Source organism: Crocuta crocuta, unplaced genomic scaffold (genome assembly GCF_008692635.1).
Source record: "Crocuta crocuta isolate KB4526 unplaced genomic scaffold, BGI_CrCroc_1.0 scaffold153, whole genome shotgun sequence".
NCBI classification, from domain to species: domain Eukaryota; kingdom Metazoa; phylum Chordata; class Mammalia; order Carnivora; family Hyaenidae; genus Crocuta; species Crocuta crocuta.
In genome coordinates, this window is record NW_027529525.1 from 3,476,360 (window position 1) to 3,490,978 (window position 14,619).

At 33.0% G+C, this 14,619-nt stretch overlaps 1 protein-coding gene across 1 annotated transcript in view; it reads left to right on the plus strand.

The window, feature by feature from the left end:
• The window catches only part of BAZ2B (bromodomain adjacent to zinc finger domain 2B), a 384,241-nt gene that overhangs the window by 282,403 nt on the left and 87,219 nt on the right, over nucleotides 1-14,619 (plus strand). Inside the window, exons 10-16 of the mRNA XM_077761009.1 lie at nucleotides 1,115-1,321; nucleotides 1,870-2,268; nucleotides 7,450-8,053; nucleotides 9,661-9,954; nucleotides 11,136-11,196; nucleotides 11,982-12,090; nucleotides 12,344-12,445. Of these exons, the coding sequence (XP_077617135.1) occupies nucleotides 1,115-1,321; nucleotides 1,870-2,268; nucleotides 7,450-8,053; nucleotides 9,661-9,954; nucleotides 11,136-11,196; nucleotides 11,982-12,090; nucleotides 12,344-12,445 (1,776 nt within the window). The remainder of the gene's footprint in view (nucleotides 1-1,114; nucleotides 1,322-1,869; nucleotides 2,269-7,449; nucleotides 8,054-9,660; nucleotides 9,955-11,135; nucleotides 11,197-11,981; nucleotides 12,091-12,343; nucleotides 12,446-14,619) is intronic.

Below are 14,619 nucleotides of genomic sequence, written 5' to 3' on the forward strand. Positions count from 1 at the left end.
CACTTCAACCTGGCTTCTCATTGTGGAAGTGTATTATTGTCTTCATTCCCCAAACTCATTAGTCGTGACAAGGTATATTTCCGTAATGACCATAACTTCTGTAAATCATTGCTTTTGTAATTTATTGCTGCTTTTTCTGTATTTTATTCTTTATTTTATCCATCAGCAAATTCTATTGAAATGTTCCTATGTAACTTTGGATTGCACTCAATCTATTGCTGTACCATGTTAGTATTTTTTCTTTTCAGTCTTCCCATTGGCAGAGCTGTAACTTTTCTGTTATATAGTTATTTAGTTATAATTCATCTCATGATTTCTCCTCCCTTTTATGCACCTCTATTGTCTGTCCTTTAAACACAAAAAATTTTTTAACATGACCCAGTGTCACTTTCTACCAATTTTGGATTTTATTTTTCCTGTAGAGCCTTAAAGATTCCAGTAATTAATATCTCTCTTTATCATATTTTCTATCTTTTCTGAAGTGAAATATAAAAAAATAAGTTCCTTGTTAAAGCAGCCCTCTAAGTCTTTAGCTACTTATTTTATTTTTTTCTACATTACTTACTCCTATATGGATATTTTGCTTTTATATTAGTCACTTGTCTAGTCTACCACTGCCAGCACTAGAATGTAAGTTTCTTGAAGGCAAGGACTCTGTCTTAAACATCATTGTTGTCCAGCACCTGGAAGAGTATTTTAGGCATGCTATATGTAAATATTTGGCTACTGACTCACTATCTGCATGAAATAGAAGACTAAAGCTAAATATAGAACTTCAGCTTCTGTAACCCTTTATCATAATTGGAATTATTATTTTGTAAATTTATCTTTTTAATCTGTCATACATTTTGAAGCATGGCCGTCATATGTGTGTATACACACACACACACACACACACACACACACATACTATATCAATGTTTCTAATATTTTATACATGCCAGAGCCTGTACTTTTTATTGGAAAATTCCTATCAGATAAGTTAATTGGATCCATGTCTAAAGTAACATTTTGAAATCGAAATACCTCTTGAAAATTAAAAGAGCATGCCTCTTACTGAACTTTGAATTTTTTTCCAAAACTAAAGTCTTGCTAAAAATTTGTCTTTATCCAGAAACCAAGGAAGAAAGCTATGGAAAGTTCTAGCAACAGTGATAGTGATTCGGGTACGTCATCAGACACCTCAAGTGAAGGCATTAGTAGTAGTGACTCAGATGATCTAGAGGAAGATGAAGAAGAAGAAGAAGATCAAAGTATTGAAGAAAGTGAAGATGATGATTCTGATTCAGAGAGCGAAGCACAGCATAAAAGTAACAACCAGGTATAAATAGTTTCGTTGGCAGTATCCACACATTATGCATATTTAGGAATTAACTAGTTTATCTTGACTGTCGAAGTCCCTAAAGTTTAAAGTTAATCATTGCTTTTAGTTCTTATATTTGCACAAGAAAGAATAGGAGATGGAAAAACATTTTTAAAGGGACATTTGTGTATTTTTTTAGTGAGCTTTATATATCTCTCTTAAGTCATTAGAAAAACTTTTTAAAGTACCCTTTTTTTGGGCACCTGGGTGGCTCAGTCAGTTAAGTGCCTGACTTCGGCTCAGGTCATGATCTCACGGTTCTTGGGTTCAAGCCCCACATCGGGCTCTGTGCTGACAGCTAGCCCAGAGCCTAGAGACTGTTTCAGATTCTGTGTCTCGCTGTCTGTCTGAACCTCCTCTGCTCATGATGTCTCTCTCTCTCAGAAATAAAACATCAAAAAATTTTTTAATTAAATAAAATAAATAAAGTACCCTTTTTCTCCAACTGCTTGACCTTCTTTGTTTTAATGGATATTGAGAATTTGCCTTTTTATTTTTATTTACAGGTGCTATTACATGCTATTTCAGACCCAAAAGCAGATGGACAGAAAGCAACTGAAAAAGCCCAGGAAAAAAGAATACAGCAGCCATTACCTCTTGTGTCCGAGTCCCAGGCTCACCCATCATTCCAATCCCAGCAGAAGCAGCCTCAGGTTTTGTCACAGCAGCTTCCATTTATTTTCCAAAGCTCTCAGGCAAAGGAGGAATCTGTGAACAAACACACAAGTGTAATACAGTCTACGGGATTGGTGTCCAATGTGAAACCTTTATCTTTGGTAAATCAAGCCAAAAAGGAAACTTACATGAAACTCATAGTTCCTTCTTCTCCTGATGTACTTAAAGCAGGGAATAAAAATACCTCTGAAGAATCTAGTCCTTTGACCAGTGAAATGAGATCCAAACGGGTGAGTTAAAAAGTATTTATGGAAGAATTTTATTATTAGAGAAAGCGCTTTTATGTAGTCTACAATATGCAAGTTTAAATGAAATTCTACTCTTATTTTCATACTTTATTAGTCACCAGGAATAGCGTATGCACATCAGATTTCTCTGATTTTATATTTACATAATCATCTGCTTAATATATTTTTGGCAACACAATTGTGTCATTTTTCCTGAGGTTTAATGATTTAGCACAAAGGGGAGAAATACATTTGAATAAGATAAACTCCAAATTACTTTTCTTTAAGATCAATGTCTTTTTTTTCTAATATCAATATATTCTTCTTTAAAGAAATGAACTTGATTAATTTACCTCTCTAGCCCTATATTTTATCAACCCAAAGCATAAAAATCCTTTATGAAGAATCATTTTTTAAATGTTTATTTATTTTGGAGAGAGAGAGAATAGTTGTGTGCCCAAGTGAGGAAGGAGCAAAGAGAGAGGGGGACAGAGGATCCAAAGCAGACTCTGCACTGACAGCAGAGAGCATGATGCAGGGCTCAAACTCAGGAACCATGAGATCATGACCTGAGCCAAAGTTGGATACTCAACCGACTGAGTCTTTACTTGTTCTAAATAATAAGTAAAGAACAGAAGGGTTTGAAACCAAGATCATTCTTGTATCAAATCCCATGATTAAGATGAAATGATTTGGTGTTTCTGAACTGATAGTGGTAGTTCATGGGAAATATTTTATGTGAATAGACATTCACATTAGACTCAACTACATGAAATACAAAATACTGTGAATAATTTTTATATATACAAATACCAGAACCAATCATCAGAGAATTTTTTCATATTTTTACTATTAATTTTATATTTCTACATAGTGTACATTCATAAGTCTAGTAGAATTCTAGTAATTAAATGACCAGTGCCTTTTATTCTAGAACCAATCCAGAATAGAGAAAAAGTATTGTGTTTGAACAGAGTATCCTGTCTTTTGATTATAAAAATTATCATTAGGCCTCCTAATCCCATTAGATAACACTTGTAAAGGTCCTGCTGTTTGCAAGCTATTGTTTTAAGTGCTAAATATGCATTTACTCATTGGACACTAACATTTGTAAATGCTACTAATATTATAATGCCCATTTACATATAATCAAATTGAGATTTATAAAACTTAAATAACTGTCCCATAATCACACTATTAGTTAGTGATAGAGTTAGAATTCAAATCTAGGCAGTAGTACTAGAATCCTTGTTCTTAACCACTATGATACACTGCCTTTCCCAAAAAAATTACAGTGTCTTTGTCCATTAACTCTTATTTTAATGAGAAGAATTTAAGAACAGGGTCAAAGTAAAATGACTTACAAAAAAATCAAGCTTTGTTGAGAATCTAAATGAGTAGTTCTCAAGCCTAAGTATACCTTAGAATTACTTGGAAAACTTTTAGAACAAGAATAATACCTTAGAAAAAAAAAAAAAAAAAAAAAAAAAAAAAAAAAAAAAAAAAAAAAACATNAAAAAAAAAAAAAAAAAAAGAATAATACCTTAGAAAAATTAAATCAGAATCTCTTAGTGTGTTGAGATATGTATTGAACATATCAGAAGCTTCCAAATGTGTAGCCAGATTTGAAAACCACTGATCTAAAGAGAATGACCAATGCTATCGTAATATCATGCATAGGATAATTTGTGACACTCAATCGTAAGGAGGTATTATTACTGGCATCACATTATTGACTATGAGCAAATTAAGCAAACTAAAAATTATACTGTTTGGATTATTTTAATTTTTAACTTATGTATATTCCACTTTAAGATAAATTGTAGAGCATATCAGGAGTAATTCTTTCTTAATTTTAAAAGTTTCTTAAATGTTTCTTATTTAAAGAATTTTATATGACTGTCTGTTAGAAAGTCACTTATTAAAACATGCTTAATAAATGTAGCCAAGCCAGACTTCTTATACATATGATCTTATGTGATTTTTACAAAATTGTGTGAGGTAAAGAAACTAAGGCTTAGAGAGATTAGGTCATTCGCTAACATTATATAACAAGTAAAGAGCAGAAGGATTTTAAACCAAGGTCATTCTTATATCAAAGCTAGTGATTAAGATGAAATAATTTAGTGTTTCTGAACTGATAATGGTGATTCATGGGAAATATTTTATGTGAATGCCCATTCACATAAGACTCAATTCTTTTTTTTTAAATATTTTTATTTATTTCTAGGAGAGAGAGAGAGAGAGAGAGACAGCGTGAGCAGGGGAGGGTCAGAGAGAGAGGGAGATACAGACTCTGAAATAGGCTCCAGGCTCTGAGCTGGCAGTCAGCACAGAGTCCGACACGGGGCTCGAATCCACGAACCGCGAGATCATGACCCAAGCGAAAGTCGGAAGCTTAACCGACTAAGCCACCCAGGCACCCCTACATAAGACTCAATTCTAAATGACTTTGTGGGGGCACCTGGGTGGCTCAGTCGGTTAAGTGACCGACTTCGGCGCAGGTCATGATCTCACGGTTGCTGCGTCGAGCCCCACGTTGGGCTCTGTGCTGACAGCTAGCTCAGAGCCTGGAGCCTGCTTCGGATTCTGTGTCTCCCTCTCTCTCTTACCCTCCCCTGTTCATGCTGTCTCTCTCTCTCTCAGAAATAAGTATAAAACATTTAAAAAAATGACTTTTTGTTGGTACCTAGTATTGAGGTAAAGCATATTTTATAAATATTTTCCTTACATATGCTCTTTCTTTATATGACAGTCTAATGTACAGAATTTTGGTTTATGCCTATGGTAGTCTCAATTATTTCATGATACCTGCCTTGTATCTGCTTCCTGTACTAGTCTATGGGTTTTTTTTTTAGTATTATTTAATTTTTGGATCTTTCCATCCCTTATACTATAGACATTTAATTTAAATCAATATACATCAATTGGATATATATAACAGTAGTGTATTTTCTTTATCAAGTTTTTCTTAGAAGATTTTGTGTGTGTGTGTGTGTGTGTGTGTGTGTGTGTGTGTGGACTGTGGAGACTCAGCTAAGAGCCAGGAGTGCAAGAACTTGGAGGTAGTAGAGAGTTTTGAACCTGTCTTCCCATAACTCTGGTCATCTAAATGGCTATCTTAAAGCAGCAAGACATTTGCTGTAGTGCAGTTCTCAATCTTCTCCCCTCTTCCTTTTTATGTACCACCTCCAATATCAAAAAACACAACATGTTTGGTTTAATTCAGTAACTGATACTAGTCTTAGAGTAAAATAGAGTGATCTTTAGTTTTTTTGAAAACCTTCAGGTGTCAATATATAGAAAGTGATTCTTTAGAATTATGAAGTAAAAAGGAATTTAGAAAATTAAAATATAAAACTAAAAGACAAAGTTTTGTTTTCATGACTATTTCAATCCTATGTACTTAGAAGGAAAATTTACTACCTCTTAAAAAAGAATACAAAATGATCATGTGATATAATTTTGTTATAAGAAATGAAAACATGCTAAATTTTTCTGCTGAAAACTTAAATCAGGACATATTAAATATAAGGTAAGTACATTATATATACTTATATATAAGTTGCAACATTTAAATAGTGTAAATATTAAGTAAAATTAAGTGTATTGATGCATTTTTACATAATGTATTTTACATAAGAATTTGCCATAAAGTTATTTTTAAAAGGTAAATGCAATTATTTAGCATAATTTCCCGTATTTTACTCACTGAATAAATGCTAATTATGCACATTATTTTTGTGAAGCATCGCCCTAGGTATGAATGTTATGTGACAGTCTTTGTTTAGAAAGAATTAACTTGGTTTTCTAAACTAATACAGTGAAGATATTAAATAAGATAAAGAAGTTTATGTAGGAACTGCATACTGCTTATTAGCATTGCTGCTGTAAAAGATTTATTACATCATTCTGTATTGCATTCCATCAGCATTTATAGTCCGAAATTTCCACCACAAATTTTTGCTGACTAGAATGTTAAGAGCCCAGGTCCAATGCTGACAGTGCTACTGATTTTAATTTTAAGGCAACCATTTTCATTACAGACTTTGACCTTCTGAAATTCAACTCTGGACTTCAAATATTTTAATCATTCTACTTAAGTTTTTTAATGTACTATTTTAATTATGTAAATTTAATAAAGTTCATTTGATTTTATTCTTTTCAAGAAGATTCTGAGAGCCAATTACTTTTTTATTTCCTACTTACAGATGTAAATTTTACAGCTTAATGGTTTACAAATCGATTTTTCCCAAGTAAAGTATATTTTTTCTAAACTTTTATTATACTTTTTCTAATGCTGATATGCTAAAGGGACTCCTTGGTAGACTCCACACTGTGTTGAGCCAGCCGTCCCAACAGCTTCATATCATGCCTACTGCAGGTAGTACCTGGTAACAAATAAGAGGTAAAGGGGTTCATGAGTGCTTCTGGCTGGAACAAACATGGAAAGCTTCTTGGGTTGAATTTTGAAGAACGAACAAGATTTTATCAGCTTGCGATTTAGAAAAGAAGGATGTTTCACATAGAGAAAAGCATTACAGCAAAATTCAGAGGTGGTTAAAGTATGACATGCATAGATCATGGCAAATAGTCCAGTTTGACTAGAAAGTTATATTAGTGCCTACTTGAAAAGTATTTTGAGATTAAGAATTAAGTATTTAGGCTTTATAAAGTTGTCAATGATGGAGTAGACACTAAAGCTTTTGACCAAGGAACTAATATAACAAAATAATAGTTTAAATTAACATAAAATTGGCATTCGGATATACTGTATATTGTAAGTTGTGTGGGAAGAAATGATGGAATGGCTTACATATGAGCAGTATTTTGATGAAAGAATCCAAAAGACATAGGGATATGGCCGACTTGGAAGAAAGAAAAGTAAAAGATGTTTTTAGCATTTCAAATTTAGATTATTGAGACAGAGGGGACAATAGTAATGAGAGGGGAATACTCAAGAAGCCTATATTTTGAGGGGAGAAAGACTAATTGAATTTTTAATATATTATGTCTAACCAAGATTCAGCTACCAACTAGTCATCACTGTCACTAATTTTAAGCACTAGTATATCATGATTTAAATTTGTATGTGAGTTCCTGTTATCAGATATGGAAGGTAAATGAAAGTAATCTTTGTTTTTATGGTACAATGTTGTTTTGTTTTTTAACTTGTTTCAACAGGAACAATATAAACAGACATTCCCAGCTCAGTTAAAGAAACAGGAGTCATCCAAGAGCTTGAAGAAGGTTATTGCAGCTTTGTCAAATCCAAAAGCAACCTCTAGTTCACCAGCACATCCAAAACAGACGTCAGAAAACAACCACCCTAATCCATTCTTGACAAATGCACTTTTAGGTAATCACCAACCAAATGGAGTTATTCAAAGTGTCATTCAAGAAGCTCCTCTAGCACTTACTACCAAAACTAAAATGCAGAGTAAGATTAATGAGAACATCGCTACTGCAAGCCCCACCCCTTTTTCCTCTCCTGTAAATTTGAGTACAAGTGGGAGAAGAACCCCTGGCAGTCAGACAACTGTAATCCCCTCCGCCTCTCCCATACTGCATAGTCAAGGGAAGGACAAAGCGGTTAGCAATAATGTAAACACAGTAAAAACACAGCATCACTCCCACCCTGCAAAATCTCTAGTGGAACAGTTCAGGGGAACAGATTCAGACATTCCCAGTAGTAAAGATTCTGAAGATTCAAATGAGGATGAAGAAGATGATGAGGAAGAAGATGAGGAAGATGATGAAGATGATGAATCTGATGACAGCCAATCAGGTTATTTTTTGTTTTTAAATTTGAAGTATCTCTCTAAATGCTATGTGAACCAAAACAATTTTAGAAGGAGGATCTTAGTTCACAGAGTTCTAATCATTGTCCTTCACTGTGTTTCCCACAGCAATGTGCCTTTCTATAATAAGCTGGTAAAATACAGGTGGAATTGAAATTGGAAATCCCAAGTTAAATTCTCAGCTTTGTTATTCATTTAACATTAAACAAATAACTTTAAATGAATATAAATGATGCAGGAATTAAGAAATCACAAACTTGCTTATTTTTCATTTAATTCATGACCACTCATTTGTCTTGTCTTTTTCATTTCTTCTGCTACCTGTTTAAAAGTTTCAGTAGATATTTTCACTGAGATAAATTGTAGTCACGGTGATTTAGAAAGTACCAAAAACCTAAATCTCTATGTTTGTCCATTAGCAACACAGAATTTGTATAATAACAAGTAGAATACTCCTTGATTTTATTTTGATTTGCTTTCTAGTATTTTTTTTAAACTTCTTTCTGTTTTTCTTCCCCTTAACTCTCCTCCATGATCCACAGAAAAATAAGAGCATAAAATATAAGATAATTTAAATCTTAAATACAAAGATGAAATACACATTACAAAAATGTTTGGATTTCTTACTGATCCACTGCCAAGTCCAATGGCAAATTTTCTAGCTACCAATAGAAATAGGAAAATATAGTCAGTTATAAAATTTAAAGTATCTAAAGTTGCTCAGTGTAAGAACAGCTTTCCCTGATAATGATTTTTCCTGGGATTCCCATGAACACATCTTTACATGATAGAGTATGACTGCCATTATTAATAACTTTCGAAGGTAGTTTTTATAACAAATTTCAACTTAGGCAGATTCCGCAAAAGCTGTTATTCTGGGAACCTTTAAGATACATCCCAAGTATCAGGCCTATGTTTATCAAGTTTAATCCAGGAGCAGATTATACATATCTATAGGAAGAGATACTTTTATAGACTACATTGCTAGAATAAAACTTAAATTATTAAACCATTATGTGATCCCACATAATTATTTCTGTAACCTTGTCTTTGGTGAAGCCTGAGAAGCCTGATGAAATCACGCACCTAAATAGAATAACTGCAGCCAGAAAAGCCAAGAATCTCTCAGAAAATGGTTTTCTTTTACCTCAAACCCCAGATGGAAGAATGATGGTAGTTCCAGTCTTCTCTTCCTCATACTGAACCTAGTATACTTCTAAAGCTATTGGAATCTATTAATTTAAATAATCAAGTCTATTCCCTCTATACCTTAGTTTGTATATTAAATTAAAAATGATTTTGAGGCCATTATGCAAGAACTCATTATGTGTATAGTGCCATTTGAGAAGAACTGTTTTATGATTAAAGAGTTGAGTAAAACTGATAATTAATGAAGAATTTTGAGGATTTGTAGTCTGCATACATTGTACTCAAATCACTTGTTAGATAGTAATTTTTACATTAAGTCTTTAGGAAAGTTGCTCAGTTGAGTTCAATCATGGATTCTGATTCCTAAACTATCCCATTTAGATACAAACTGCAAATGTTGGTGATTATCTAGTTATAATATACAAATGCTTCTTTTACTTCCCAGAATCAGATAGTAATTCAGAATCAGATACAGAAGGATCAGAAGAAGATGATGATGATGATAAAGACCAAGATGAATCAGATAGTGATACTGAAGGAGAGAAAACGTCAATGAAACTGAATAAAACAACTTCCTCTGTCAAAAGCCCTTCCATCAGTCTAACTGCTCACCCAACACCTCGTAACCTCCACATAGCAAAAGCCCCAGGCTCTGCTCCTGCTGCCTTATGTTCTGAATCCCAGTCACCTGCTTTTCTTGGCACACCTTCTTCCACACTTACTTCAAGTCCACACTCTGGTACCTATACTTTATTTTTATTATTGTAAAGTAGAAGTCAAACCATAGCAAGAATTCTTATTTATACAGTGTTCTGGGGACGATCTCATTGGAATCAAGTGTGACAGCTAGATTTGAGGTTGCCTAAGAAAGGTCCATGTGTATTTTCAAAGGATATGACCCATTACCATTTTTATTCTGTGCTTCCAGTTTAAGAACATGTTTGATGACAGCTCTTGATTTTGAATACTTTCCTGCTTTGGTGTTCAGTTTATGCTTCTAGAACTTAGAATTTGACTGATAGTTGGACTTTTTTGTACTTTATAAAAATGAGCTCACTTGGCTACTTAAGATACAATTGCATATCTGTCAAACATATAGCCCAATGTCATTTGTATTAGTGAGTAGCATTATTTTATTAACATACCACATCTTTTTTTTCTATTAAACCTTTTGTAAACTTCTATAGGTCTTCATTAAAAAATTTTACATTAATTCCAAAAGGACTTTTATTTTCCATTTTGGTAGCTAAGGAAATGTAGGGATGTATAGTAAAATATCATGTTGTTATATTTATTTCATTCTTTTCCTAGAAATGTCTGGTTTTGCTTTCATTTCCCACAGACCAGTATGATAGTCTGCTAATTTAAGATGCACATGTTTGCATTTGTGAAACTTGGTCATTGTCTATAAAGAATTTTACATATAATTTTATTCCTTTGTAGTTTAGATTAAAAGGACTGGTAGTAGTTTTGACTATGGATTTATATGAGCATAGAAGTTAGTAGTATCTTTAAGTGTATGAGCCAGCTGTTGAAATTTTTCAGCATCTTAAAAACTCCTATTCTCAAAGAAAACAACTGTATCTGGTTTTCTGAAACCTCTATCTTCTATTTTCCTCCTCCTTCTTTAGCTATTTCTTTAAATAGAAAATGAGAGGAAAGCTACATATTTTTGCCTTCCATTGTAGTTTCTTTAGAAAGACCAGTTATTCTGTCATGCAGACCAAAGAAGAAAAAATGTCCTCTACTCCATACAGAGTTTTATTGAGAATCATCTTTAAATAACCTACAAGTTGCAGGACGACATTAAATAATTCAAGTCATTAAGATATATTATTTAAAGAAAAGTTTCAAAACTATCAAAAAATTATCATCTGTACAAGCTAATCTGTTATGTTAACTGGCTGAATTTTCTTGAAGGCACTTCCAAAAGAAGAAGAGTAACAGATGAGCGTGAGCTGCGTATTCCTTTGGAATATGGGTATGCAAAGTAGGATTTCTCTCGTTGCCTTTCCTCCACATATGTATGCATGTTTGATTTCTCACTCTCTGCTGTTAGTAAAAGAACTGAATAGATTGCATGGTATTCATTAGAGCAGAAGAGCCAGAGCAAAGGGCAAAGAAGGTGATAGATCAGAAAACTGAAATTCAGCCGAACTGCAGTGTTCAGGTCCGGCAGAGGTGGGGTAGAATCACACTTCAGGCGGGAATAGGACTGCAAAAGAAGCAAGCAAGTGAGAGTCATTTGGCAAAGGTCAGGGACACAGTTAAGAGTATGAGAGTTTTTTGTGAAGATGGAATTAAAAGACAGTAAAAGCCCCTGTGGCAAAACTGGGGGACTTGACCAAAGTTTGGCTAACATGGTTTACATGGAACTGAGATGCTTTACATTCAACATACATGATCCTCAAGGAGCAGAGAGCCAGGTTCGCTTTACTCTTTCCACTTAAAGCTTTTCAAATGTAAAACATCAGTACACATCAGCGTTACACTGAATTTGTCTGAATACTCAAAGTAATACCAGTTATGATTTCTAAGAAATTTAATAGAGTTTAATATTTGTAAATTGAGTCTGATGAATTCTTAGTTGAATTACTTAGTTAAAAATCAAAATAATGATAAATATATCTGAGTTAGATGATTAGGGATTTATATTTGTTTTATTTGTATTTTTCATGTTGTCTAAAAAGCATGTGTTCTTAACTTCTTTTAAAAAAGCTTTCTTAAAATTAAATATGTTATAACCCTCATTTCTGTTATGTGTAGCTGGCAAAGAGAGACAAGAATAAGAAACTTTGGAGGGCGCCTTCAAGGAGAAGTAGCATATTATGCTCCATGTGGAAAGAAACTTAGGCAATACCCTGAAGTAATAAAGGTACATACTTTTCACCAAATAACATATGTTTGGTGCCTATTACGCATGTTTATGGGAAAGAAAAAGTGCTCTCCTTTCTCAGATAAAATATTGTCTTGTATGAGACTAATGTACTTAACCTAAATTGATCTTCTCTAAACCCATAGCCCCTTGCTAGAATACGCAAAAACGTTAGTGTCCTGAAGAAAGCTATACATCAAAGCTGGGTTGTAATTATTAAAACCTGAAGTGGAAAAATATGTGATTTTTTCAGTATCTCAGCAGAAATGGAATAATGGATATCTCAAGGGACAATTTCAGCTTCAGTGCAAAAATAAGAGTGGGTGACTTCTATGAAGCCAGAGATGGACCGCAGGTATCCACTTTTTAAAAAGTACAGTCTTTAAACCAAAACGTAGTACCATAACCTAAATGCAGTAAATTTCACTACACTCTGGAGCATTGCCTTTTGTTAGTTAAATCATATAGCTCTACATATAACTTTGTGGTTAACACTCACCAAGGCCTCAATCCACTATCTTCCAGTAACAAGGAGCTTTGACCTAATAGATTTCTTTATTAAAATTTTTAAGTAAACTTTTTCCTGTTTATTAATCTTGTCAACAGTTTTACAATTTATACAGGTATAAAAGTATGTGCATGTTTACATGAAATATAGGAAAACATTAGTTCCCTGAACATAAACTGATTTAAAGGTAAATTAATTTGAATAAGAAAAATATGCTGTTAGAAGAGAGTCCAGAGGGGAATAAATACGCTTAGTTTTTTTTTTAAAGATCTTGTCCATCTGATTTTGCCATGCTCCCTGATCCATTTTTATGGGATGTGGAGAAAGTTTTCTTAAAACTAGGTGAGTGAAATTTCTGCTTTTTACAGAAATTGAATTTTTCAGTTAATTATATACTGAAATATTTTTTATGTATATATATATATATATATTTCTGAAAATATCACCATAACTCCCTTTTTGCTTGCGGGTTAAGTATACAACCTTACCAATCAGCACAAAGAACCCACCATAGAGACTTCATTTCCTGTTGAAGGAATTTTTCTTTATTGTTTTGCTTTTGTTTCTTACTTGGATTCAGCTACATATACTTACTGTTCCCTATAACTTTATTGGCTCCATTGAAAGAAGTCCTAGTTCAGGAGTGAGGAGACCATTCTTATTCACCCATGAAATAGTTTTGTGATTTCAAACAACATCAAAATAATGCCCCCTTTTCCTCAATTTCTTTGTCTGCAAAATAAAGGCAATAATAATTTTACTTCTGCCTCCTAGTATTATGATGAGGTTAAAATGAGATCATATGCATGAAAATGTTTCAAAAGGTTAAACTGCTCAGCCAACTGCAGTTGATATTTTCTTTCTTGATTGAATCTGTCTCCCCTTTGGCCCATTATAATGCACAGAAAGAATTTTTTTCTGTCAATAAATACTTTCTAGAGTGAATGGGCAGGTTTTTCCATCATATCTTACCCTCTAATTACATGGTTCTAGAAATAAGAAGGGCCTTCCTAATTCTGCAGGAGATTTATTGTGATAGCTCAATAATAAAGGGAATTTTCCAGGATCATACAGTTTCAACCAGGCAGAGACATAACTAGAACTTGAGGTTTCTAACCATGTTCTTTTCCATTCAACTTATAACCTATTTATTATTATTGTCCACTTGTTTCTTTCCTGGTAATTCTAAAATGCCAAAATAGATTTATCTGAGGTTTAGCTTCTTTACTGAAAGATATTCTAGAATTTTTCTCCTTGTATTTTTTAAACTTAAAAAAGTGTTTAACTTAAACTAAATCTGTCACCAAACAGATTTTCAGAATTTTAGAGTTGTTTTACCCACTTCTGTATATGCTGGATCAGTTTCTGATTACAAAAAAATGTTAGAAGACAATAATTTTATTTAAAAATTGTAATCACTTTTTAATATTTTGGCTCATGTTATCAAATCGTTACTTGTCTTATTTCTGCCAAAGATATCCTTATGTTTTTAAGTTAAGTAGATTTTTGTTCTGAGAGAAAAGCTAATTGCTGTTCAATACATAAAGGATTTTTAGTTTTGTATCAGTGATAATTAGACTTAATCTATAAAACCTCATTAGGCAGACTGAAATGTTCTTTGACATCCACTCACTTTTTATTAAGCATAATCAGTGTTTTCCAAATGCACATTGCTTTGTTGAGAGATCAATTCATCAAGGAAATATGATGAATTACTAAATCCAGAATATGTTAAGCTGCCAACCTTTCAGTAGACTGCTAAGGGAAAATATTAGCAATTTTGAGAGCACTTCTGTCAGTTAAAAAAATTAGTAAGTTGGATTCGTTTCAGGACACTTTCAGAGAACAAAACTTAAAGGTAAGTAACTCAAAAAATGTTTAGTTAATTAATTAGAGATACATATAGTACATGTAGTTGTAGAACCGTATATATTTCCATATATTATATGCTCAAAATGTATAAGCATATAGTTAATTAGCAAGGTATATAATTATGTAATAATTTTCTCTGAAAATGAACA